Source organism: Triturus cristatus, chromosome 3_1 (assembly GCF_964204655.1).
Source record: "Triturus cristatus chromosome 3_1, aTriCri1.1, whole genome shotgun sequence".
In the NCBI taxonomy this organism is placed as follows: Eukaryota; Metazoa; Chordata; class Amphibia; order Caudata; family Salamandridae; genus Triturus; species Triturus cristatus.
In genome coordinates, this window is record NC_140583.1 from 894,213,989 (window position 1) to 894,240,810 (window position 26,822).

The 26,822-nt window shown below is 43.6% G+C and overlaps 1 protein-coding gene across 1 annotated transcript in view; it reads left to right on the top strand.

The window, feature by feature from the left end:
• Positions 1-698: 698 nt before the first annotated feature.
• The window catches only part of SLC38A11 (solute carrier family 38 member 11), a 336,603-nt gene continuing 310,479 nt past the window's right edge, over positions 699-26,822 (top strand). The window contains exons 1-5 of the mRNA XM_085646219.1: positions 699-877; positions 3,621-3,726; positions 3,897-4,020; positions 6,920-6,994; positions 16,735-16,869. Of these exons, the coding sequence (XP_085502345.1) occupies positions 699-877; positions 3,621-3,726; positions 3,897-4,020; positions 6,920-6,994; positions 16,735-16,869 (619 nt within the window). The remainder of the gene's footprint in view (positions 878-3,620; positions 3,727-3,896; positions 4,021-6,919; positions 6,995-16,734; positions 16,870-26,822) is intronic.

Below are 26,822 nucleotides of genomic sequence, written 5' to 3' on the forward strand. Positions count from 1 at the left end.
CTTTTTGACCCTAAGCAATTGATTTTGAGGATTTTCTTCTGCATGTCTTCACTTTTTGAGTCTCTGCTTTGCCACCAGTTAATGCAGTTTCTTTAATGTTAACTTTGTCTTGCTTATCTTCCTTACTCCTCTTACTCAGTTGTCTGTTATGTTATGTTAGTGGTGATTTATAACGCGCACGGCTACTCAGAGGAGTGTCCCGGTGCGAGCCCAGAGAGAACATGAACAGAGTACGGAGAATGAGGCAAAGGGGAACAAGCTTAATTGAATAGGAAAGTTTTGAGTTTTTTCCTGAACTGAGTAGGGTTTTAAAGGCTACGGAGCTCAGGGGGAAGAGAGTTCCAAGACTTAGCAGCCAGATAAGACAGGGAGCTGCCCCCCTTTCTTTTCAGACAAATTCTGGGTATGGAGGCCAGGCCCATGTTCGATGAGCGTAAGAGTCTGCCCGGAACATAAAACAAGAAAAGTTTCCTCAGATATGCCGGGCCATACTCGTAGAGCACTGCATGGGCCGTGACTAAGGCCTTGAACATGACCCTAGCTTTTATCGGTAGCCAATGCAAGTTGCGAAGATGCTGCCTCACGCTAGTATGTCGGGGTAAGTCCAGCAGCAGCCGCGCAGTGGCATTCTGCACAACCTGCAACTTATCCATTAGGTAGCCCGGAAGACCCACATACAATGCATTCGCATAATCAAGATGGGAGGTGACCAAGGCCTGGACTACCTTTTCTTTGGTGGGGAGAGGCAGCAGGGGCAAGAATTTTCTAAGAAGCTTCAGAATACCGAAGCAGGTGCCAGTCAGTTTACAGATATGGTTGACAAAGCTGAGTTTTTCGTCAAACCAGATCCCAAGATTTTTCACTGGAAGACCCGAAGGTGATGGTTGAGGGGTATCAGCAGGCCAGCTGTCATGCCAGAAGAAAGAATTTTTTATCTTCGTTGCATTTCAACTGGGCAGAGGTAAACCAATTGAACACAGCAGACAGGCAGGTTCTGACGTGAGATGTAGAAGTCTCATGCTTTTTCCAGGTGAATAAAAGCTGAGCATCATCAGCGTAAGCTACCACTTTAACGCCAAGATCCTCAGCTAGCTGGATTAACCTTCTGGGTTCTGCCGTCAAGGAAGGACTTTAACCATTTCCATGCGGCACCAACGATACCTAGCCTCTGTAATCAAGCCAGGAGAAGAGCGTGGGGGACAGTATCGAAGGCAGCAGACAGGTCCAGTAGGACCAGAACTGCCCTGTCCCCAGCATCTAACGTCTCCCGGATGGCCTCCATAATTTCCACCAAAGCAGACTGTGCTGTATGAGCCACGGAATCCAGATTGAGCTGGATGCAGCAAACCCTGCTGTTCAATGTAGGAGGTCAGTTGTTTATTGACCAGTTTCTCGCATACTTTGGCCACGCCAGGAAGTAAAGAGATAGGGCGATAGCTGGATGGGGTGCGGGGATCCAGAGTAGGCTTTTTTATGAGAGGTATCATCAGAGCCTGCTTCCAAGCGGAACGGACCGAGGCCGAACCCAAAGATGCGTTAATCAGCTGGTTCACCAGAGGATTGATGACTACAGCTGCGCGAGCCATGAGTTTGGCGGGACAAGGATCGAGAGGAGAACCAGATTTTAAAGAGGTCAAGGCAGTAAGGGAATCAGCAAGGGGTATGATGGAAAAAGAGGAGAAAACAGTTTTGGTGTCAGAAGCAGAATTAGAATCAGCGAACACCTGCATGGTCTGGGCTACTGGTATGTTAAAAAGTGATTGGAGCGATCTAACTTTATTCAGAAAAAAGTCAGAAAGCTCTTCGCACCAGGCGAGAGAGGGTGTGTGGGCGTTGTTCATGGCTTTTGGGGTGACATAACTTTTAACTATGTTAAACAGTTCCTTTGCATTATTGCCCGACAAGGCGATACGATCGGCGTAGAAACAGTGTTTTGCTACAACGATCGCCACGTAGTAGGATTTTTTACTTTTTTTTAAATTCAGTCTTGTCATCTATGCTATAGTTCTGTCGCCATTTTCTTTCCAGCCTTTTACACTGCTGTTTTTGGGATTTAAGCAAAGGCGTAAAGGCGTCTGAGATGGTGGAACTGCGGTTTTAACAGTTCTATGTGATAAGGCATCCCCAAATTCCTGTGCAAAGGACATGAGGATGGCAGCGTGGAGAGTTGGCGATTTCAATCCAAATTCCAGCAGTTCTGTACAGGACCCATTTAATTCAGGAAGCTTTCTGGGGGTACAAGAAGCTTGAGCCCGTGTGTAGGACAACAACTTCCTTTTATGTTAACACGGACATTGGTTCCAGTCGTACACTTCAAACTAACAAATCAATGGTCTTTGGTTTTTGTCTAATTAATTCAATAGAAACAAACTAAGAGTACAACGCACAAAGTGCTTACATTCCTGTACCACTACCCACCGCTATACCCTAAAATGAACCTTAGCTCAATTTACCACTACTGCTCTACCCTCTACATACTCTGTATATACACAGAATCTAGAGGTTTTTATCGTGCTGCCTGTTTGGAAGTAGATATGATGTAATCTATCGCTTGTAGGCTATCTTTAGAAGAACCAAAAATGATGCCTGCTATGGCCCACCTAAAGGCACCATTGGCCCATCCAAATAAAAATTCCTGAAGCCAGACCTGCTTGCCTGACACACTACAAAAGTAGCGAAATATGCAATTAATGCCCTTTCAGAACATGTCAAAAGACAAGTTGGGAAGAGTAAACTCAAATTACCCTTGTGGAATGGAAGGCTTGCCTGGCACACCACAAAAGTATCAAAATTTTTCATTAGTTCAACTTCAGAACTCTAGATTCCTACTCCATTTATACCAATATGGTGCTGTGCAATACACAATAGGGCAATGTATTTTTTTCAAATTTGTCTCGGGGGAGAGCCCCCAAATCTCTGCAAAAACCTCAAGCTTGCCCTCTGTTACTTGCCTGGTCCTATTTGAGGCAGAGTTGTGCTCAGCCATTTTAAAGGATTGACATCCTTTTTGCACAAGGGTTTGGTGCTAGCACCAAAAACACTGGGCTGTGCCAATGGTCAGTGAGCAGCACCAGTGGTAGAAGTGGGCCATCCCAGCTGTGGCAGTAGGTACTGCCCATCTTACAAAAATTACAAAATAAGCATTGTGCTGACGTACTTACGGCGTTGTGTTCTGTTGTTTTCGTTTAATTCTATGATCCGTTGTTCTTCTGTCTAGTGGATAATGTTGTCCTGTTAAATTATGTTTGTGTTCTCATTTTGTATTGTATAATTATGCTGTGTCATTGCTGTGTTATGGTTGTGTTATCATGTTACATAGAAGCTCTACAAATTTCATCAAATGCTGCCCAGCCAAAGGCTGCTCTAAATTCTAGTGAAATAGCAGATTATTACAACTCATTCTAAAATCCTGCTGAAGATAATGTCTTATAATAGAATTGGCCGAGCTCACTTCATGTGATCGGTATCAGGTCTCTCTCTCTCGCTCTCTGTCTCTCTCTCTCTCTCACTAAACACTGCACTGTTTCTGAGTTGCAGCTGAGTAACCTCCACACACTAGGAGCACAGAACATCAAGAAAGAACATTGACACAACAAAGAACCTCATCCTTGCGCCAACAGTATTACCTACAGCGCTAAGAAGCCCTACAGCGCTAAGAAGCCCTTCGGTGGTACCATGGACCGCACAGACGAGGATGATCAGCCGCACAGAGACTCTCCGCCGCAGGTAAATCCGCTTTTTCTGAAAGTGCCCCCTAATGATTCGTGCAATTCTCTTCTGTTTTGTGAACAGGGCATATTTTGAAAAGTTTTATTAGCGGCTGTTTTATTGGTTACTGTTGCCTCTGATTATGCTGACTTGTTTTGTGAGTGAATCTTGTTTCTTCCTTTATTGAGGAGGAAACAGACAGCAGGAAACATCTCATCTGCGAACGAAGCGCTGAGGGCGCCGTGGGAGTTTGTAATCTGCCTTCAGCCGGATTAAACGTCCTCAACGCTATCATCGGATCAGGCATGATAGGTAGGCTCGTTGGGGGATTAGCATAATCTCGCGCTAATTCCAATAATCTGTGAGAGAGTCCTCCATGGGCTGCTTTCATGCAATGCCTTCTTAATGGCATAAACGCAATCACTGCTTAGCCTCAGCCATTTGCAGCATTAATCATGGTAATTGTAAAATAATCAACATTTTCCTGGGGAGAGAGCACGCTTTATGAATATTATTCATTCATTTATCCATGCATTCACTGTTATTTTCAGATAAAAGTTTAAAAACTTGGGGGCAGATTTACAAGCCTCTTGTGCCACTTTTGCGTCATTTTTAACATGGGAAAAGTGGCGCAAATGTGGCGCAAGGGGCTTGTAAATCTGCCCCTTGATCTCTTTCATGAGAGTCACTTTATTAGGAGGATGGTGGACGCTGGAGCACTGACCTGTCTCTCAGGGGTTGGAGGGCACATTGTGGGGGGCTCTGTTGTCGCAGGAGCACCTCAGGTTAATAACCTGCGCAGAGAACACGGTGGCGTGTGGGTGTCAGCGGAGACTCTTGTAGCCACATGTTATTGTAGAGGGGTAGTGAGACTGGAAGCATGTAGTTGTGGCATTCGAAGACAGTCACTGGCTGGTTCATTTTCAACATTATACATGTATGTCTGAGGTAAGGCATAACGAGATGAAATGGTTTGCCCAAGCTCACACAGCGTTTGGTACGGAGTGGGGAACAAAAGGCACGGGCTGTGCTACAGCAACTTTACAGTCATGCTTATCCGTGTTCATTATGGAAAGAGTGCATAGATTTGCACTTCAGTCCATTTCACACATAGGTTTTTGTACCCTGGTAAAATCGAGGAAACATATAGTGAAACCACTGGTAAGCACATACAACACATGCATTACACATGAATTATTTTAAATGCGCAATCTTTAGATAACATACTTTCATTCGAACAGAATATAAAAGAGCAGATTGTTTCCATTCTTACTGCTACACAATTTACTGAAAATATAGCAAATCAGCTCAAACCTAATCCGCTACTTCACGTTTTAATAGGGTAGAAGGGGTGCCTCCGTGCAGACGTTTAGTTTAGAGCAAATACACACAAGCAACACAACAAGCACACAAGCAGCACCAACAGGGATTGAAACACAGCGGCATTAAATTACAACACATTTGCAAAAAAAGAAAGTATGTTGTATATAGTGATAGCATTGATAATGTTAAAATTAAGGCAATATGTAATGTCACCAGTGATGTCTTCAGCGTCATTTGTGATATAATCTCACACATAATGGGTGAGGTCATGAGAACTGCTTTAGGATGCAAGTTATGATTTAACAGGGGCACTAGAAATGAATTGCTTAGGTTGAGTGCGCCTTGTTATGCGGCACGAGGACAGGACACATCTTGCATCGCCCCTATAGCTACAGAACCAGCTCCACATGACATTAAAACAGCAGTGTCTGTTTGACCCCCCCCATATCCACTGACTCTATTACGCCTAGACTCCAGCTACAACTGGATGCACCAAATGTCGGCCACGCATGCTCAATGTCTGCCAAACTTTATGGAGAGTGAGCAGATACCCAAAGTTATGAGGATATCACCCTTCACATTTACAGTGGAAACTGCAACTTAACTATAATTGTTTTTATTTACAATAAAGATTTTAATGTGGGAAGCAATTTTATTTTGGCAATCACTGTCCGAAAATCATTTTATAATTGAGCTTTTTCCTATTCAAAATTTTTTTTTCTCTTCTCCGGGGACGGGCCAAAAAGGTACTATTTTTTAATCACTCTTCACGTTTGGTTACTCTGGGAGAAATGGTACAGTAAAGCAGTTTTTTGTTGTCACTATTCTTGACCAAACGCTTGGAAGCCTTTTGTGTTCTTCAACGTCTCTATCTGTGTATTTTGTTCCCAACCATTCCTTGCCCAGGAGTGGGAATGTTGTGTGTTCCCTCTGCCGCCTTGACAAATGGCCAGTGGAGAATTTGTTCAGTTTCACACCCATCCTTGTCCAAAGATAGTGGGTGAATATAACCACTACCATGGTCGTGCTGAAGAGTGGGGCTAGGGTGGGTAACACTCCTTCTTTGCCCATGGGTGGGGGTACATTTCCTTCCCCTGCCTTATTTAAGTAGGTGATTTTCTACTAACCCCTTGCTCCCCCAGTGTTTGTGCATGGATGAGGATAGTGTCTTATATAGTTTTTGCTTTTCTCCCAATATTTGAGAACATCAAGAAAGCTGAGGAAAAACCCCAAATTGGTTTTTGCAACAAAATTCCAATCTCATTACGAAAATAGCCAATTTTCAGCAGAATTGCCAATTTGATGAAAACCAGCACATCCACCAGTCCTGAACATCACCCCGTCCCGTCGAAGATAGAATGATTTGCATTTTTAGTGGCTTTGCGGGTTGCCCCTGGCCCGGTTGTGTATTGCAAACGCCTTGCACCTTGACCAAACCTGCGTACTAGAACGGTTAATTCCTCTTCACATTGTCCAAGCGTAGAGGGTATTACTTACTGCCCCCACCATAGTCAACCGCAGGAACATTAAAACGTTTCACTCCCTGCCTTGCCCAAGAGCAGGATGAAGAGTACATTGAGGATTTGGAGGTATTTTTTATCCCCTGCCTCTTCTCGAAATCCAGACATTATCATAATGATTGAATCAAGTACCAGTTGGATACAACAAATGAAAGAGATGAGTTACTTGGTACCCCAATTGTTTAGATTCAATGTAGAAAAAAGACTCAGCTTGGCATGTCACATTTACACTCCTCTGTGTACATGTTGTTTAACTGCATTGTACAAGTGGTGCATTATTTATCTGTGGAGAGGGGGGGAGTATTGGTTTTAAATGTGACACCATTAAACAAATTATTCTGATCATTCACTAAATTGTTTTTTCATAGGGTTGCCCTACTCCATGAAACAAGCCGGTTGTCCATTTGGAATACTACTTTTAATAGGAGTTGCATGTGTGACAGGTACTGTACCAAACCCCTCTTTTTAATTCTTTTGCTATTAAGTAATGTAGGTGTGTAAGATGTCACTCTGTTTAAATGCCAATACTAAACACAATTAGTGACAGTTACTTCAAAATCTAACCCATGTGAAAATCTTAAACACAATTTGCAAAACGTTGGTAAATTTGTTTGTACTTCGACTATACAGAAGTATGAGTGGTGGTTCCAAAGCTCATAGAAACAAAACAAGCATTTGCAATGCAATGGTCTCGCCTTTGGGATCTTATATGTATTTAGCTATGCAGCACATTAGCCTGGGTGCTGAAACATCTACTGTTCTTTAACATGGAGGGAAAGGAAGCACCAAACTGCGTAACACGCCAGGTATGGGAACACATGGAGAGAAATATTGCCTTTTAATGGGATATGGTATAGTCCAAAGCTCTGTTTTTAATATAAAAATACAAGATTTGAAAAAAATATTATTGTCTACAGGTGCTCGTGGAAGACAATTTCTATGGAATGGAATCTAGAGAATGCTAAAGTAATTCCGGTATTTTACTGACCTCTGCTGGTCGTTTTCTATTAAGAAAGTTAAATAGAGTCAGTTGCCAGGAAAATAAAAAAACAGAAAGTCACTCAGCAGAAAGCAATTCTGGTATTTTACTGACCTCTGCTGGTCGTTTTCTATCAAGACAGTTAAATAGAGGCAGTTGAACAGAAAAAAAGTCCTTAAGTGGAAGCAGACAAGTCCTAGGGCTAATCTCCAGAGCCCACAGAGTACATACACATATAAGTAAGCCCACAAAGTACATTCACATAGAAGTATATACTAAAGTATATACAAGAGGTCTCGAATGCTCGACTTAAGAATAGGCCAGGGACTGTATTCTGATGGGCTGCGTGGATCCGAGCACCTATTTCTATGGCATGCAGTATTAGTTCATTTAATCCAATATGTCTTTGTTAGAACATTATTTGCGAAAGTGCAAATCAGAAACACAAAGCGACAAACCTTGCTCACTGCATCCTGAGCTTTACTGTCTGAAAACAAAGCTCTAACTCGGTGGTCTTACTGTGATTGATCCATTTTTTAAGCTGCTTTCATTCCTTGACATCATCTGCTTCAAATGATGCTGTTTTTTGATGGAGTATGTTTCTATGCCTTCTCCTTCTCTTGCTTGCTTGAAATGTTTTTCTGTTATTTGCCTGGATCATGATACTGCTATTTGTGTTTTTTCTGGGTGGAACTCTAACTAGCCCTGCAGACCTGCATTTTATCTTTTTTAACAATGCCCCCAGGGACTGACTTTCCACTTTTATGGTAGTTTAAAGGTATTAGCTTGTTCATTTGTTGCGGCACTCTGCCGTCACTTGTGTAAACTGTGCAGGAGTGATCCAGTCAGAAAAGATCACTGTGGTCTCGTTTCTCAGCCCTGTACCGTCTGCAGTTCCGTCGAGGCTGGGAAGGTCTGAGTGAGGCTGGCCATTGTCAGGGATCAACAATCCTGCCTAACAGGTAATCCCTAATCTGTTGGCCCTTGTTTCTGCTTGATTCAAGCTCTTTGGTCATGCTTCCTTGTTCAATTAGGTAAGTCATTTGAGAGAGGGGACTGGGACCTGAGTAGCAGTTTACAGACTGAGAATTTCTTGGTCCAGCACTTGATGAATCCTGCAGTAAGCTGTGTGTCATCTGCAAGCAGAAGAAAACGCAGCTGTACTTTTTTAAGCTTGACATGTAATGGTGCATGTGCCATTTAGAGCAACATATTGGGTCCTCTTCACAAAGGTACATTCAGTTACAAATGCACATTTCCACCTAATTTACATTCACAAAGTGATTCCTGGCAGCTGTAAACCCATTTGCAAATCTGGAGATCGCCACAAGAGCAGACATCTCTGGAGTCGTAAATCCAACTCAAGGGGAGGAACGTGGGTGATCCAAGGCATGGTTTACCTTGGAAAATTAGGAATGCCTACAAACAAATACATGGAGGTCAAGATGCAACCTAATGGCCAGATATGTCTACTTTGGAACTTGAAACCAGGTTCAAGTCTCAGAATTAGCTCAACATCCTCTGATTCTGAGCAAATCATTTAATCACCATGTACCTAGATTAAACAAAGAAAAAAATATATATGAACCTGACCTTATGTAATGTAATCTGGTGCTCACATAAAGGTATCTAATACCCTTGGGCCAATTTACCACTATATAAAAACTGGAAACTAAACATTTCCAAACTGGTCTGACCTTTGCCAACCACAAAAGTGGTCAGAGATTTACTCTTGCACAGGGCTAAAGTTACTCCCCTTCGAGAGTGCGAAGGGGAACAGATCACACCCAGATTTGTTGAGGATGTAGGGGATGGGCTTTCTCCCCAGGAAAATTGTTTTCCCTGTGATTATCAATCTATATAAAGGAGCTAAGGGGCAGAAAGCAGGTCATCCCCCACTCAGTACATTATAAACAACAAGGACCTGCTCACACTGTGAACGAATAGTTCATACATCCGTATTGATGGCTATAAATATTAGACCCTCATTTGTAGCTTGCGATGTTAACGTCTAAGCTATTTTACGGTGTAGTTCACTAAAAGAAGACGAAAACAATTTGTCTACGAGGTATGTCAGAATGACTATGTCTCCCCCACCCGAATATGGTGAAAAAGGAGTGAAAAAGGGAGTGAAAGGAGTGTTGGTGCCTCACGGTAGCGCCACCAAGGAGGGTTAAGCAGGATGGTACTCGCCTGCTACCTCAATTTCTCATCATCAGCTACCAACACTCCAAAAGCAGGAAATGGTGTCTAATACTAGTGATAAACTGAATAGGTGCTAAGGTGTATGTTCAAGAGAGGAAAAGAAAAGAAACTGTGCTAAATTGTGTGCACCGTCTCAACCCCTAAGTGATATGTAATAATATCTAAAAAAGCTGAATCACACTGGCTTGCATACTTTATTCTAAGCTGCGTGATAGCTCATGTGTTAAAATGCCGACATGTTTCGTTATAATCACAGGGAACAAGGACCTGCTCACACTGTGAACGAATAGTTCACAAACAAATACAATGTTAAAATGCCGACATGTTTCGTTACCATTAGACAACACTCACGGTAACTTCTTCAGGGCGTGGGGTCTGTTCAATTCACCCTGCACCTCAATTTTTCGTTTAAAAACCTTTCAGGGTGTGGCCCGCGATGGGCATACCTTTACCCTTGGGACCTTGCGGCTCTCTGTGCGCGTTCAAGGCACTACTTGCTTCGCTCCAAACGTGAGTCGTGCATCTGTTCGTAACTGGCGTTTACTGGGTTCCTGGGCTGAGTAAACGCCAGTTACGAACAGATGCACGACTCACGTTTGGAGCGAAGCAAGTAGTGCCTTGAACGCGCACAGAGAGCCGCAAGGTCCCAAGGGTAAAGGTATGCCCATCGCGGGCCACACCCTGAAAGGTTTTTAAACGAAAAATTGAGGTGCAGGGTGAATTGAACAGACCCCACGCCCTGAAGAAGTTACCGTGAGTGTTGTCTAATGGTAACGAAACATGTCGGCATTTTAACACATGAGCTATCACGCAGCTTAGAATAAAGTATGCAAGCCAGTGTGATTCAGCTTTTTTAGATATTATTACATATCACTTAGGGGTTGAGACGGTGCACACAATTTAGCACAGTTTCTTTTCTTTTCCTCTCTTGAACATACACCTTAGCACCTATTCAGTTTATCACTAGTATTAGACACCATTTCCTGCTTTTGGAGTGTTGGTAGCTGATGATGAGAAATTGAGGTAGCAGGCGAGTACCATCCTGCTTAACCCTCCTTGGTGGCGCTACCGTGAGGCACCAACACTCCTTTCACTCCCTTTTTCACTCCTTTTTCACCATATTCGGGTGGGGGAGACATAGTCATTCTGACATACCTCGTAGACAAATTGTTTTCGTCTTCTTTTAGTGAACTACACCGTAAAATAGCTTAGACGTTAACATCGCAAGCTACAAATGAGGGTCTAATATTTATAGCCATCAATACGGATGTATGAACTATTCGTTCACAGTGTGAGCAGGTCCTTGTTCCCTGTGATTATAACAAGAAATATGGATTTGCACAGGGGATCCTCCTCCACTTTTGTGGAGCGCCCCACTTTGGAGAACACTGCACAGCTGCAAAGTCACCTGACCTTCTCAAGAGTGCGCCTTAAAGCCTGCTCCTGGTGCGGCATTCCAGGCATATTGCTAGGCATGGTAGTGAATAATAAAAAGTACAATGACAACATTCAGTCGACGTCAGAGTTCTCTGAAGACACTTTTCTTATTTTTTGTGTGCATTGGCCACATTGTATTCAATATATACTCTCTGCATGCAAAAGAGGCTTTCAATCATCCTCCTGCATCTTATGTATTCTTGTACTCCAGGAGCTTCTGTCATTGGTTTGAATCAGCCCTCATGAGTATTTCAGCCTTCACATTTTTCTTTTTGGCTGCTTAGGTGTACTCCACCCTAGGATGATGGGTTATTGGTTGAGGGGATGGAAGGCCCAATCAATCAATAACACCAACCCTTGTCAGGGTTAACTACAAAAGTGACTAAATTAACCTGTTCTTAACCCTCTAGTATCTAGGCACAAAAGCAGTCAGGCATAACTTAGAGGGAATGTGTGAAGTATTTATGCAGCACACACAAAGTAATAAAGTGAAAACAGAACAAAAGAAAAATCCCAAAACAATTTAGAAAAATAGAGTATATTTTAATAAATAAAATTATACCAAAATACCAAAAATCCCATCAGTAAAATTGGGCATATTAAATTTAGAGAAAATCCCACCTAAAATCGTAAAGCGCCACTTATGGCCATCTGGTAGCATTAGACGGGGGAAAGTCACAGGTAGCATTAGACGGGGCAAAGTCACAGGTTCAAGCCAACCGCGATGAAGCATGTGTCGGATACAGGGACAGGGTAGTCTTGCCGAAGGGTTACCTTCTCAAGTCTGGTGTAAAGAGTTCCGTTCATGGTTGAGGAGGCTGTGAGGAGGAAGCTTTTGGGGCGAAAAACAGGTCAGGCATCATAAGCGGTTGTTTCTGCACCACGAAGATCCAGTCATCGCTGGAGTTTCACATTGGCGTCGTCTTTGGCTGTCATTGTTGTAGAGCGAACTGCAGGTCCCGCATTTCTGTTCTTTGTGGATAGTCTCTGCTGGTGCGAAGTGCAGATCTCACCGATCTTTGCTGGCAGCAGACTTTCTATGTAGACGGGCCTTTTTGTGGTCAAGAAGCGCCCAACTTCAAGATTTTCACCATTTTCTTCTTGGAGGAACTTCCACTGATGCCAGCCAAGGGGTCTCATAGCCTAGTGATCTAGGACACTAGCAGAAAGGCATAGTTGGTTGGAACAAGAAAATACTAACTTCCTAACAGAGGCATTTTCAGAATTGTAACTTAAAATCCGAATTCACCATTAAATAACATTTTAAATTACAATTCAAGTTAGCACTTAATAAATTTAATAAGGTAAGCCAGTGTTTGTCAATTAGAGCGCTAGACCAACAATGAAAAATGTCTTTTCACATCCAGGTTATGTAAAACCTAAACCCACATGACCTACTTTTTAAATACCATGCACCCTACCATAGGAGCTGTTAGGGCCTACCTTAGGAGTGACTTATATGTATTAGAAAGGAAGATTTAGGCCGGGCAAAAGGTACATTTTGCCAGGTCGAAATGGCAGTTTAAAATTGAACTACAACTGCAGTGGCAGACCCAAGGCATGTTCTAAGGGGCTGCTTTAGTGGGTGCCACAATGAGTGCAGCAGCCCACTACTAGCATTTAGTTTACAGGCCAGTACAACTAGTACCATTTACTGTGGTACCTAATTAACTGTGTCAATTAGGTTTAGGCCAATTTCACCATGTTTTAGGGAGAGAGCACAAGCGCTTTAGCGCTGGTTAGCAGGGGTAAAGTACACTAATGCCATCCAAAACAATTTTAGCAAAACATCTGGGAGAGAAGGCAAAACGTTTGAGGTAATACAACACCCAGTAAGTCTGGTATAACATCCATCATCTCTACTGGAATGCACCTGAGAGTATTTGACATGTGAAAAAATGCATTGTCATCACACACTCAAAATGCTGAAGTCATAATGTTGCAAAAACCAATACATTTCGCTTTATTTGTGGGTAAAGTTCATGTATATGTATTGTGTGGTCCACAGTCGTAGAAAGTGCCATGGTAGAGCCAGTAAGTAGGAGCATTTGCTTCCGTCTAACTATTTTGACTTATTATCACAAGCCACTACCTGCAATCTGGTACAAACCAATACATTGAGCACCCTGTTAGAAGCAGACCGGGTGAGAATTCTGCATATTGGAATAGACAAAAACAGCTCGGATTTGGCATTACTTTGTAAGGCATCACTTGTATGTGGCTCAGTGGCAGTATCTGTAAATAAGCCATAGAGGTAAATGTAGCAATTCCTTGTGACAGGTTTGAGCAATCAGGTGGAATGTGATTTTTAGTACAAGAAGCCAAAAGATGGAATGTGCAGCCAGTCACATTGAGATGTGCTTCAAACCACATCACTTTGAGCAAGGTCTCAAGCCTTCCTAATACAGCAATATAACATGGGCAGTGGGAGGTCGAACACAGTTGGTAATAATCCTTTTAGCTTTAGGATTATGTACGAGTAACAGGTGGACTTTATAAAAAATTTACCATAAATAGTTTATTATCAGATAACATAGTCTGCAGTACGTCAAGACTGAACTCCAAACTATATGCTGATATGACACTTAATTGTATAGATTGCATATTAATTTTAACCTTATCATGAAGGCAATGCAGCACACAGTCTTCCTCATGTGATCAGGTACAAACACGGTCGTCAAGTTGGTTGTAATCTTTTAGCATTGCAGAATCCATGCTGGCACTTTATTATTGTTGTGTTCTGCATATATACTTTACATATTGCCTCTTAGTTAAGCCTGACTGCTTTGTGCCAAGCTACCAGAGGAATAAGCACAGGTTAATTTAGTGAATTTTATGGTTCACCGTGACAAGGATTGTTTTTATTATTTAAGTGGAGGTTCCACCCCTCTCAACAAATAACTCAATTTCTTCTGCATTTAACATTAGAACTGAAACGTGATGGGTTGTTAGTCTTGATAATAACTGATTTTGAAAGAATTGTCTACATGGCTTGATACTTGCAGTAGCTGAACAGTACCATGAGCCTCGAAGTGAGAAACTCTTCCACCTTCAAATTCCATGGGGCATATGTACAACAAAATGACGGAGAGTGGCGCTAAGCAAAACTTGCCAACACCACGCTCCACCATTCTAAAAACTCAGGGATGCGCCGTATTTACAAAGATACAGCACACCCCTGCATTTCCCCTAGACCTGGCGCTAAATTAAGCTGCTAGCGCCAATGCAGGCACCCTTACACTATTGTGCAACAGTGCCTGCTTTGGGGGAAAAGATTGATTATGAGAAGGAAGGTGTCTCTTCCTGCACATAAACAATCATAAATGACAATTTGTAACTCCTAAGACTGCTGAACTGTGCAACACACATAGAAGTTGCAAATTTTAATTTTTTTAATGATTGTTTAAGTGCAGGAAGGGACCCCTTTCTGCACATAAACAATCATTCATGGCGTTTTGCTGTTTCCATGTGCACTGCACAATGCAGCACACATAAAAACAGCAAAAGCAAGGAAAAATGTAACATTGCTCCTTGTTTCGCCATGTTAAGACCAGAGGGCATATCTACAAGCCCCTATCGTCACAGGAACGTCACTTTTAATGACGTTTCTGTGGCGATAGGGGCTTTGCCTTTTTTTGCAAGTTGCCGTTAAGCCACTTAACATGGCTTAACGCTGCCTTATAAATAAGGCATCCTTTCGCTATTTACTTAGCATGACAGGGGTGGGCAATGGGGATGGCGTTCTGCGACAACACCCATTGATTTTGGCTCTGACCATATTTACAAGGGTGGCGTAAATCTGGGGTAGCATTAAAATTAAGACCAGGAAAAACCTGGGGGCATATGTACAACAGAATGACGGAGCGTGGTGATAATCAAAACTTGCTCCACCAGTCTGAAAACGCAGGGATGCGCCATATGCCCAAGCAATCAATTGTATCTTTGCCGTCAAAACTCATATGTGAAATTGATCATCACACAGTTACAAAGTCAACACTTAGGAACTTCTAGAAGCATGAGTTTGAACACTTCCTTTGGTGTCTATGGTCCTCCATGAGTAAGAAGTATGTTGGTATGAGCTACTGAGGCAGGATAGTCATGCCGGTACAATTAAATCCAAACACTATTCCAAATCTCATCAGAAACACTTGTGTAAATATCTGTTAATAATACCAGTATATCTATGACCTGCAATCAAATTATAAACCTTTCTTGGCAGCCTGACGCCTGACCAGAATAGATTCAACTTATTAGAAACTTGCGGCAACAAAGGAGCATTTAAAATGGTCCAATTGAGTAGATGCTTCTTCAGAGGTACTCATTGACTGTTGGTATTGATTTAAAGAGGCTCTCCCCTTTACTGCATTATCATTTGAAGATGAATGTAATTATTGATATATCAATAACATTAGTTATTAAATCTGTTAGTGAAAATGGAGGTCCTCTGCTGTTTGATCACCTCGTGCTTAGTTGAAAATGATAAATGTTATAGGAAGATGCATATCACATTTTATAGGGTTGCACAGTGTTAAAAATAAAACACAATCCTGCAGGACGCCTAAAGTCCAGATAGCGTTTAGTCCAAAATAGTAGGCACCAAGCAAAAATGAAAGATAATTGTTTTATCAACTGACTAAGACCCTCACTAGAAAACGGTCAGTTAGAGCTAAAACCTAAACTTATGCAACATTAAACTAGTAAATGCACAGTTTCTCTCAATACAATGGCAGAACTTGTTGTTCTGACCCAAAACATATCTAATGTGCTGCTGCCAGAGACTTCGCTTCAAGGAAGCGCTGAACACCCTTGAACACAATACTGGCATATACACAATACTGGCTTCATTCTTCTCACAAAACCCAGCTTCCCTTGCCTGGTTTGAAAGCGAGATTATCATACTGAAAATGTGTAGTGTACAACATGGAGCATTATGGCTTCTGGGCCATAAAAAAGTGTGTGATTAATACAATGCCACAGGATGCTTCTAACAAATAGAAAACATTGTTCAGATTTGATTAACAGTGAATATATTTGTGATTACATATACGATTATTAGCATTTCCATTCATGGATGAATATGAACATAATATATGCAAATGTTATGTATATTTTGACAAAAGCCGTTCTCAAAACATTGTTTGTTGTAGTGGAATCTTTTAGATAGATATCTTAGCAATTATTAATTACACTCCTAATATTGGTCCACTACTTTTAATTTCATCAAATTTTGTCAGGATTTGAGGTGAATAATCTATTTCTTTGTTCATGTCATTCAGGTACCTTTTTGACTGACTGAGTTTCATTCCTTCTTTTTAATTACTTATTCTATATTTTTGACAGTGAAATGTTAAATAGTTCAGAATTATTTATTTCAATAATACCTTTCAATTATTTTATAGTTCATAAGTCATTTCAGCACGAAGCATATGTGTTTTCTTTACTGGTAATTGTTTATCATTAATACTATATGATAGCTCATAAAAATTGGACAACATGAACTATTCTGACGTAAAAGATAAACACTGTACGGTATATTAATTAAATTACACCTTTCCTCAACAGATTACTCCATCATATTGTTGATAAAAGGGGGAAACGTCTCAGGCACACATACCTACCAGTCTCTGGTCAACAAAACCTTTGGAGTGATTGGGTTCCTGTTGGTTTCATTACTTCAGTTTTTGTATCCATTTATGGGTAAGTTTGATTAGGTTATACATACAGCTATATTTTGGTCAGAGGAAACAGAAAATGTAAAAATACTCTCCTCAAAGTAATACCTTTAAATGTCAAGTTTGGGGCCAATTAACTGACATTTATGTATTCTGATCACTTTTCAAGACAAATATGAGCAGAAGCTTTCCCTTAAAGAGGTTTTTTTCAACTGTGGGTGGTACTCTGAGTACAGTTGAAGTTCTTGTGTAATAGGACAGAGCATGATGAGTTAATCAAATAATGCATGTCAATTTAAATTGAACCTTTTCATTAAAATGTGACAATCTATATATAACGGTGAAAGCAACTATGCATTTATGGTTCTATCTGAATTTCCATTGAAAAGGGCAATTTTTGCTTCGCTTATAATTTTGATGCCCTTTGATGAATCTGTATGAGACTTCCTAATCAAATTGCGAAAATGGGTGTGTTTTGGCCAGTAGTGTAGCAAGGATGCCATGGACCACGGTGCCAGCAGAGAAAATGGCCCCTTTTACTGCTGTTAGAATAGTATAGTATAGCCAGTATCAGGGTTCAACGGGCCCTTCAGGGCTCTAGGTCCCGGTGCCACTGCACTTGCTGCACCAATGGTGGCTACGCACCTGGTTTTGGATTGTCAACATTCAGACCGATCTGGTTGGAGGAACTAAGGGGAATACAACAATGAGACATCCAATAGGAATCTTTGTTCTCCATTTAAGCAAAAAGTGATGAACAGTATTAGACCGAACTTGGAATGAAAGTAGAAAGTTAGTCAGGACTGTGATTGTGCTTACTTTGTTGTAAATTCATTCAGTAGATTGTGACAAATGAGCCTCGCAAAAAATTGTCTGTGAGCCTCAAAGAACTAAATTATAGCGATATCTCAGCAATATGTTTCCAACCAGGTTTGTGGACTATCCATGGACCAAAATCCGAAAAAAAAAAATCTCACTTGTTAAGGAAACTTTTATTGTTGTCATCTGTTTTAAGTCCACTGACCCACACTGGACCCCATGGACCAAATTTTCATAATGTTCAGCCTCAACTAGAAAATGTCTCGTATGGTCACCAATTTTGGATCCAGAGCATGGTCCCCACATCCTGAAACAAAAAAAGCCACATAAGGGGACAGGTGTAGCAGCTCCCAACTCTTAGGCTCTGTGAGGGGGCCCTAAATGGACCTCACACAAAGATAACATGAAAAACAATATGTGTGTATGTGCCTAACAATTTTGAAGCTCTAGCTCACTTGGCCATGAATTAGTGGACTCGGTTTGAGTACCACTGCATATATTCACAAACAGTTTGATTTTCTTGGCCTAGAGGCCTGAAAATATAATGAAATATAATAAATATATAATAAAAAATCCCACCATCAAAACTGGGGGATCTTGCCTTGAAATGTGGCGAAAAATATATCAATTATGTAAATACAGGTATTAATAATTTCTGCCTTATTTTTAATTGTAGAAGCTTGTGGGCTGGAAGTGGAAGCCTGCAAGCTAAAATCAGGAAGAATCTCTCTAAACATCATAGGCATAACAGGAACTTCCATCCTTGAGCCTGCTGGCTCCGGTCCTGCGAGCATACACCTTACACAACAAATTATAAATAGAAGTAATATTAATGATATTTAGTGGGCAGGCGATTCCTGGGATCGTATTGTCGATATCATTGTACAGATATGGTAATCTGAGATTTCATTGTAATGTTGTGAGCTCATTGTCCCAAAAGTGGAAGCATTCTGACATACAGATAAAATTACCATGTAACGCCTGTTGCAGCACAGGACCTCTGACCTATGCCCGCTGTGCATGGCCAAAGCCAAGTTGAAGGTCAAGTCATTTGAAAGCAGTATATCATAAAACATATCACTGAAAAAACAGAATCAATATACAGCATGTTGCAACGTAAAACCCCTGAAAATTGCCAACTGTGGTTAAGTGCAGTGACCACAACACATGTCCTAGCCATGTACTGCTTATGACCTCACAGATGACATCACTGATGGCATCGTTGATGACATCACTGATAACATCCCTGTAACATCACTGATGGCATGACTAGTATGATCACTTTCCATTAAGTACAGTGGTATTGAAATGATCAGAGTATAGTAAATGTCTAGACCTCATTATAACATCTTCATACTACTATACACCCACCTCATTTACCTATGCAAGAACCATATAACTAGGACCCACCATTTATAATCCACAGACACATACACATGCATCATTGAATAGTATACTTACCATAACGTACCAAATCAACCAACTTAACATAAAACATACATGCATTATACAATCATATTTGTATCATCATATACTAGTCTAGAAGAATCAGCAAACACACTCAATTTTCAGTTTCAACAAGCTTTATGCGATTATTAAAAAAATAGTCATAAAAACACAAAGAAAACGCAGCACATTCCTCATAGAGCTATTAACAATAAAATATTCACATAATTATAATCACATTCATATAGCCACATATCCACTATAACATCACTAGACAATCACCACAATGTACCAAACAAATTATACAAACACACTTATTATAATATGGTTGTTAGACCTGTCAGCTTTAGGGTGGTCTTCCTTCAAACATTTTGCCTGCTTGCCTCCAATTTTGCTGATCTCGGTTTTGATGGCCTTACGACTCTGTATACATTACCACTTCTGACCAGTGCCTGCGCGTCTCCCCTAAACATGGTTTGATTGGATTATCCACAATTGGCATATTTAATTTATCTATAAGTTCCTAGTACAGTGCACTTCATGTGCTTAGTGCCTGTAAATTAAATGCTACTAGTGGGCCTGCAGCACTGATTGTGCAACCCATTTAAGTAGCCCTTTAAATATGTCTCAGGCCTGCCACTGCAGAGCCTATATGTGCAGATTGCACTGCCCTGTCAACATGGCATTTAAAACCTCTTGCCAATATATATAAGTCATCACTCAGGCCCTCCATGGCCCACAGGGCAGGGAGCACTGTAATTAAAAGGTGGGACATATGCCTTTACATTTTACATATCCTGGTAGTAAAAAAACTCCCAAATTTGTATTTCACTACTGTGTGGCCTACCCCTCCAATGGGTTAACATTGTAGATTCATTATTACACTGAATAAGCTATAATTCCAAGCTGTCATGTTTAGTACCTATGGAAATGTAATGATAAATCCTCTTTAATGGTAAAGTCGAATTTATCATTACAATTTTAACAATGCCTATTCTAGAAAGATTCAAAACACAATGGGTCAGTTTAGTGTCAGCAAATGTTTACAAACATAGAAAAGCCAGCACTGACATTACTTGCCAACTACTATTTTACATCTAGGAACACAAAACTCAATTATCATATTCTCTTTTGCTTTTAATCATTTTTTGCAACAAGAACACTTTCCTCTGTGTGCTATTTGTACAGTATCTGTCATCAACATCAGAACAACAAACAAACAACCTGTGGCACATCAAATCAAGTTTTTAGATGCCCACATCACAGTACAACATACAATTTACGAGTGAGTTAACAATTTATTTCAAGTTGCGAAGCAATCTCATAATACAGAGATGCATCGATATTCAACTAGTCATGCATTCTTTTGTTGTTCAACAGTTATTCCATAGCAAATAGATCTACGTGGGGAGAGAGGATTTTGAGCCCACAAGATTAAAGCAGTTGTAAGTTTTGTAGTGGAGGAAATGTATCAAGTCTATACAGAGCCCACGATTAAGCCAACTTTATAATTCACATTTTTAATGATTAGAGTTTTTTCATTGGTTTGCTCTTTTGTTTAGTGTCCAGCGATTCTTGGTCCTGAGGAGAATCCTGTGACTTGGTTGGGTTCGAAATGCATCAACTGCGCATACATACCAGGTGGAGTGTATGGAAAAGAAGCGTTGGCATACAGGGAATTTGTTCTTTGGAACTCTCTATATTGTCCAATCCTTGTCTTTATTGAAAGTAGGACACAACAGAAGCTTCCACCCCCTGGTCTTGGATGATTGGCTATGAGCCATAAGTGTCATTTAAATCCATTATAGGCTGTTGTCAATGGTGAAATACTGAACTAGGATAACAATGTTTTATGTGTATTACTAATTTGATGTTTTGTGAATTTGTATGATTCATTGTCTCTATAATAGTTTATTGCATGTTGTACTATGATGTGGGCATCTGAAAACTTGATTTGCCACTGCTTGTTTGTTTGTTGTTCTGATGTTGATGACGGATACTGTACAAATAACACAAAGAAGAAAGTGTTTGTGTCATAAAAAATGATTAAAAGTAAAAGAGAACATAATAATTAGATTGAGTGTTCCTAGATGTAAACTAGTAGTTTGGAAAGCAATGTCAGTACTTGCTTTTCTTTGTTTGTAAATCCACTTTTAGAAAGATGCCATTTTTCTGCTCTTAGCCTTGTGTCCCTGCAGCCTGTCTCCAATACACGTCTGGGGAGTGTGACAACTGGCCTTTGTGCATTCTCTCTAGACAGCTTAGGTGTGACTTGATGGGCCATCCACATCATGATGGGTCATCCACATCCCAATGGGCCATCCTGGGCAGGGTGGGAGGGAGGAGCTGGACACAGTATCACACTTATACCTGTATAGGCTGTGTCCAGTCCCCACACAAAGGACTGCTTAACCGTCTGTAGTGAGGCTGGTGCCAGGGCAGTAAGGAGGTTCTCTGTGCACTTCAAAGCCCTTCTTTGAAGTCTCCCCCACTTCACAGGCCCCACTTGGTATAAGAACTGGAATTTTGACCCTACCACTCCAGTACACTTCTGGACGTGAGGATACCCTGCCAAGAAGAAGAAGGACTGCTGTGCTGCTGAAGGGCTGCCACTCTGCTAGGCTGCTGTTCTGGAAGAACTGTTTCTTGATGTGCTGACCTGCTGCATGCTGCCCTCTTTTCCAGGGTGAGAAGGACTAGACCTGCCTCTCTTGTTCCCAGAACCTAGTGTGACTCTAAGGGCTAGCTGGCAAGCCTCCTGATCCTAAGTCTCAGGGACATAAGAGACTTCCAACCAGCCTGCTCCTACACATGGACCATTGGGAGTGGGCCAAAGGTGTTTTAGTTCAGCACGACACATTCTCTGCTACAAGAGCAGAATTGATGCTTCACCGCCATTGAGGGAGCAGAGCCAGCTCATCACCTTTGGAACCAGCGCATCGCCCACAGAACTGATGCATCACTGCTGTTGCATGGAAAAGCACGATGCATCCATCTCAGAACCAGCGCAGTGCCCTCTGAACCGACACATCTTCTGCTGCTGAAGCAGAGTCCACACATTCCCTTCAGAACCATCACAACGCCCTCGGCACCGACGCATCTCTGCCGTTTCATGGAGAAAACAGATACATCCCCTTCACTGTATGGGCCGATGCATCACCTTGTCAACACCCCGCATCTCGTTGTCGATGCAACACAGTACTTTCTCAGCAGATCAAGCCAGGTCCCTGCAGCCAGCCCGCCCTCCATCGTGGTCCATCGCGGTCAGCCTGAATTGGATTTGTCCCGGTCCAGCACAACCAAATATCCCAAATAGCAGCTTATTGCTTCTAGGGATTATTTTACAGTTTATTCTTTAAAAATTCTTATCTTAAGTTCTACCAAGTTGATTATTGTCATTTTGGGATTGCTTTATTTATTAAATTGAGCTCTATTTTTCTGCCCTGGTGTAGGATCTTTTTGTGTGGTGTTTTCACTGTTCTACTGTTTGACAAGATGCACAAATACTTTGCACATTGCCTCTAGGTTAAGCCTGACTGCTCTGTGCCAAGCTAGCAGGGGCTTGAGCACAGGTTAATTTGGGGTTTGCTTGTACTTCACCCTGATTAGGATCGTTGTTTCTTCACCCTAAGGTATATCCTTATTTTTCTGGTAAAGGGAACATTACGGTAGGACTATTATTAAAACATGTTGATACCTTCCTCAGGACATAGCCTAGTGGTCTTTTTTATATCACATACAGTCTGCTATACAGAGTGCATCTAGGGCAAAAAATACAACAATGTCACTTAACAATTGTAAAGAAATTGTCGTGTTACCCCTTCAAACAACTTCTTTATTTCCTTGAAACAGTACAAATTGCATGAAACAAGTTCAGAGATTTATATGGGATTCACCAAAAATGAACTTGGATTGCTTGTTCGTGATACTTCACAGGCTATTGTCTTCAAAGAACTGTGCCATCTTCTCACCCTAATCTCCCATATCACCCACAAACCTGTTTTTCATGACCTGCTGCCCAGTGACAGGGACCTCGCATATTCATTTCTTACCACTTCCTTATGTGAAAGTACATGTTCTTTTGGTTGATCTTTTGAAACTCCAAAGTGTTTTCCATATAAAATTGATGCTCTAAATAACCAGAAGAAAGCAATGCCCTTCTTACCTGAAACGTAATCATCTATATTATAAAGTAATATATCTTCCTGCTTTGCACGCATACACCTACATGTCCTATATGAGGTGTGAATTGACAGATATGGAAAAATATAGTCATAGGCAAGAATGAAGAGCAGGCAGTGAATTAAAGGGGTGGAGATACTCTGAGAAAATAGAAACATACAAGAGTGACGGAGCTGGAAGAGAGCAAATAGAAGGGTTGGAGGAATACAGGTAGCAAGGAAGCATGACGCGGATTTAGTGATACAAGGGAGGTAGAAATATGCCGGGGAGGGATGAAGAGGGGGAGAATGTAGAAGATGAGTGGGGACATGTAGGAGAAAATGTGACGGGAAGAGCATGGAGTGAAACCTCTGACCCTGTTTACCAGGCAGGTCGCTCCCCTCACCGCCACGCAGCCCCCTGTGTGACCACTGACCGCTGCTGCATTGTGTCTGCCTGCGTTAGAGTGACTGTGCCCTCCTTCTCTTCTGTACCCACGAGGAGTGATTCTCCCCCACTGTACCTGTGTATTTTGCTGCCTTGATTGTCCCCCTCTCCTTTGGTGCCCAGATTGTGTCCCTTTTTTCTTCTGTCTTTCCCCGCGTCTCCCCCTCGCTGCCCATTTCCTGCCGCCGCGTCCCGTAGCTCCGCCCCCTCGCACCCTATTGGCCGCCGTGTCCCATAGCTCCGCCCCCCTCGCACCCTATTGGCCGCCCGCTCCCACCTCCCAGCTGCTCCTCCCTCCCTCTCCCACTCATATGGAGGCCGCGCTGCGCGGACGCGCGCAGCTGGCGCGCCGAAGGCGCGCCTAAGGCAAGCCCGTCTGCGCCCGTCCGCGCCTGGCCCGCGCCCTGCACCAGACCCCCTGGCCCCCGCAGATGCCAGCCCACCTGCAAGACCTACAACGCCGCTACTCTCATCGCACTCAACACCGGCCGGAGCCCCGGCTGCTGCAGAGCCACCCCAAGATGCACCCACGGACCCTTCACCTGCCAATCCTGCAAGTTCTCCTGCATCCGGACCCGTACCGCACCCGCCAATCCAAGCACCAACAGCAACCACCTGAAGCACCTGAAGTGCATCCTGCTCAACACCCGCTCCGTCCACAGGCACTCAGTGGAACTCTGGAACCTGCCCGACGCCACATGCCCAGACGTCGCCTACCTCACGGAAACCTGGATGAACGCCTCCTCAGCACCCGACATCGCCATCGCCATCCCGGACAGATACAAGATCACCCGGAGGGACCGCGCCAACCAGAATGGAGGAGGCATCGCCATCGTCCACAAGAACACCATCCGCATCACGACCAACTCCGAAGACACCCTCACAGCCGCCGAACACCTGCACTTCCAGATCCACACCGACCTCAAGACCACCCTCAGAGGCACCCTCATCTACAGACCCCCGGGACCTCGCACACAATTCAGCGAAGACATCGCCGACTTCATCAGCCCGCACGCCCTCCCCTCCGCTGACTACATCCTCCTCGGGGACCTCAACTTCCACCATGAGAACAACAACGACCGCAACACCACCACCCTGCTGGACAACCTCGCCAACCTCGGACTCAAGCAACTGGTGACCACCCCCACCCACTACGCCGGCCACACGCTTGACCCTGTCTTCACCTCCAGCAAGGACATCACCTTCAGCCACGCCACCGGACTCCACTGGACAGACCACAGCTGCGTCCACTTCAGCTTCAGAAGGACCACGACTCACCACCACCCGCAACTGGTCCCCCGCAGAAGCTGGAACAAGATCACTGCCGACCAGCTCACCACATCCCTGAGCCAGAACCCCCCCACCAGATCAGCGAATCCCAACCAAGCCGCCAACAACCTCACGAAATGGATCAGCAATTGCGCAGACGACCTCGCTCCACTGAAGGACCCCCCCCCCGCCAGACCCGGCACCAAGAAAGAATCTTGGTTTACCGACGAACTCAAGAGCTCCAAGAAGAACTGCCGGGCCCTCGAGAAAGCCTGGCGCAGAGACCCAACTACAGACAACATGACCACCCTCAAGCTCGCCACTCGAAGACATCACCAGCTGATCCACGCCACCAAGAAATCCGCATTCAAGGAACGACTGGACAACAACGCCCGCAACAGCAAGGAACTCTTCAACATCGTCAAAGAGCTCTCGAACCCCAGCGCCGGAAACAACGACATCACGCCCTCGCAAGACCTCTGCAACTCGCTCGCCTCGTTCTTCCACAGCAAGATCGCAGACATACACAACAGTTTCAGCACACAGCCAACGCACCCTACGACCGGAACAACGCCCCCCACCACCACCCTCCGCGCCTGGACCCCAGTCAACACCGAAGACACCATCCGCACGATGAACTCCATCCACTCAGGATCTCCAACCGACCCCTGCCCTCACCACATCTTCAACAAGGCCGACTCCGTCATCGCACCCCACCTGCGGGACATCATCAACGCCTCCATCGACACCGCCACCTTCCCAGAGAGCTGGAAGCAAGCCGAACTCAGCGCCCTACTGAAGAAACCATCAGCGGACCCCACCGACCTCAAAAACTACCGCCCCATCTCGCTCCTTCCTTTTCCGGCCAAAGTCATCGAGAAAACCGTCAACAGACAACTGGCTGCCTTCCTCGAGACGAACGGATCCCTCGACCACTCGCAGTCTGGCTTCTGGGCCAACCACAGCACCGAGACCGCCCTCATTGCAGCCACCGACGACATCCGAGCTTTACTCAACAACGGGGAAACAACGGCCCTCATCCTCCTGGACCTCTCCGCGGCATTCGACACGGTCTGCCACCGCACCCTAGTGCAGCGCCTCAACAACATCGGTATCCAGGAGAAGGCACTGGAATGGATCATCTCCTTCCTCGCCGGAAGAGCACAGAGAGTCCGCCTACCCCCGTTCAGATCCGAGGCCACCGAAGTCATCTGCGGCGTACCACAAGGATCATCACTCAGCCCCACCCTCTTCAACGTCTACATGAGCCCCCTCGCAGCCATCGCACGCCAACACAACCTCAACATCATCTCCTACGCCGACGACACCCAGCTGATCCTCTCCCTCACCAACGACCCCGCCACCGCCAAAACCAACCTACACGAAGGGATGAAAGACGTAGCCGAGTGGATGACGAACAGACGCCTGAAACTGAACTCAGATAAGACGGAAGTCCTCATCCTGGGATCATCACCCTCCGCCTGGGACGACTCCTGGTGGCCCCCTGCCCTTGGCAGCGCACCCAAACCAACAGACCACGCACGCAACCTGGGATTCGTCCTGGACTCCTCCCTCTCCATGACCAGACAAGTCAACGCCGTCTCCGCATCATGCTTCAACATCCTACGCATGCTACGTAAGATCTTCCGATGGATCCCCACCGAAACCAGGAAGACGGTCACCCAGGCCCTCGTCACCAGCCGACTGGACTATGGCAACTCCCTCTACGCCAGAACCACAGCCAAACCCCAGAAACGACTCCAGCGCATCCAGAACGCCTCAGCACGCCTCATCCTGGACATTCCCCGACACAGCCACATCTCCGTACACCTGAGA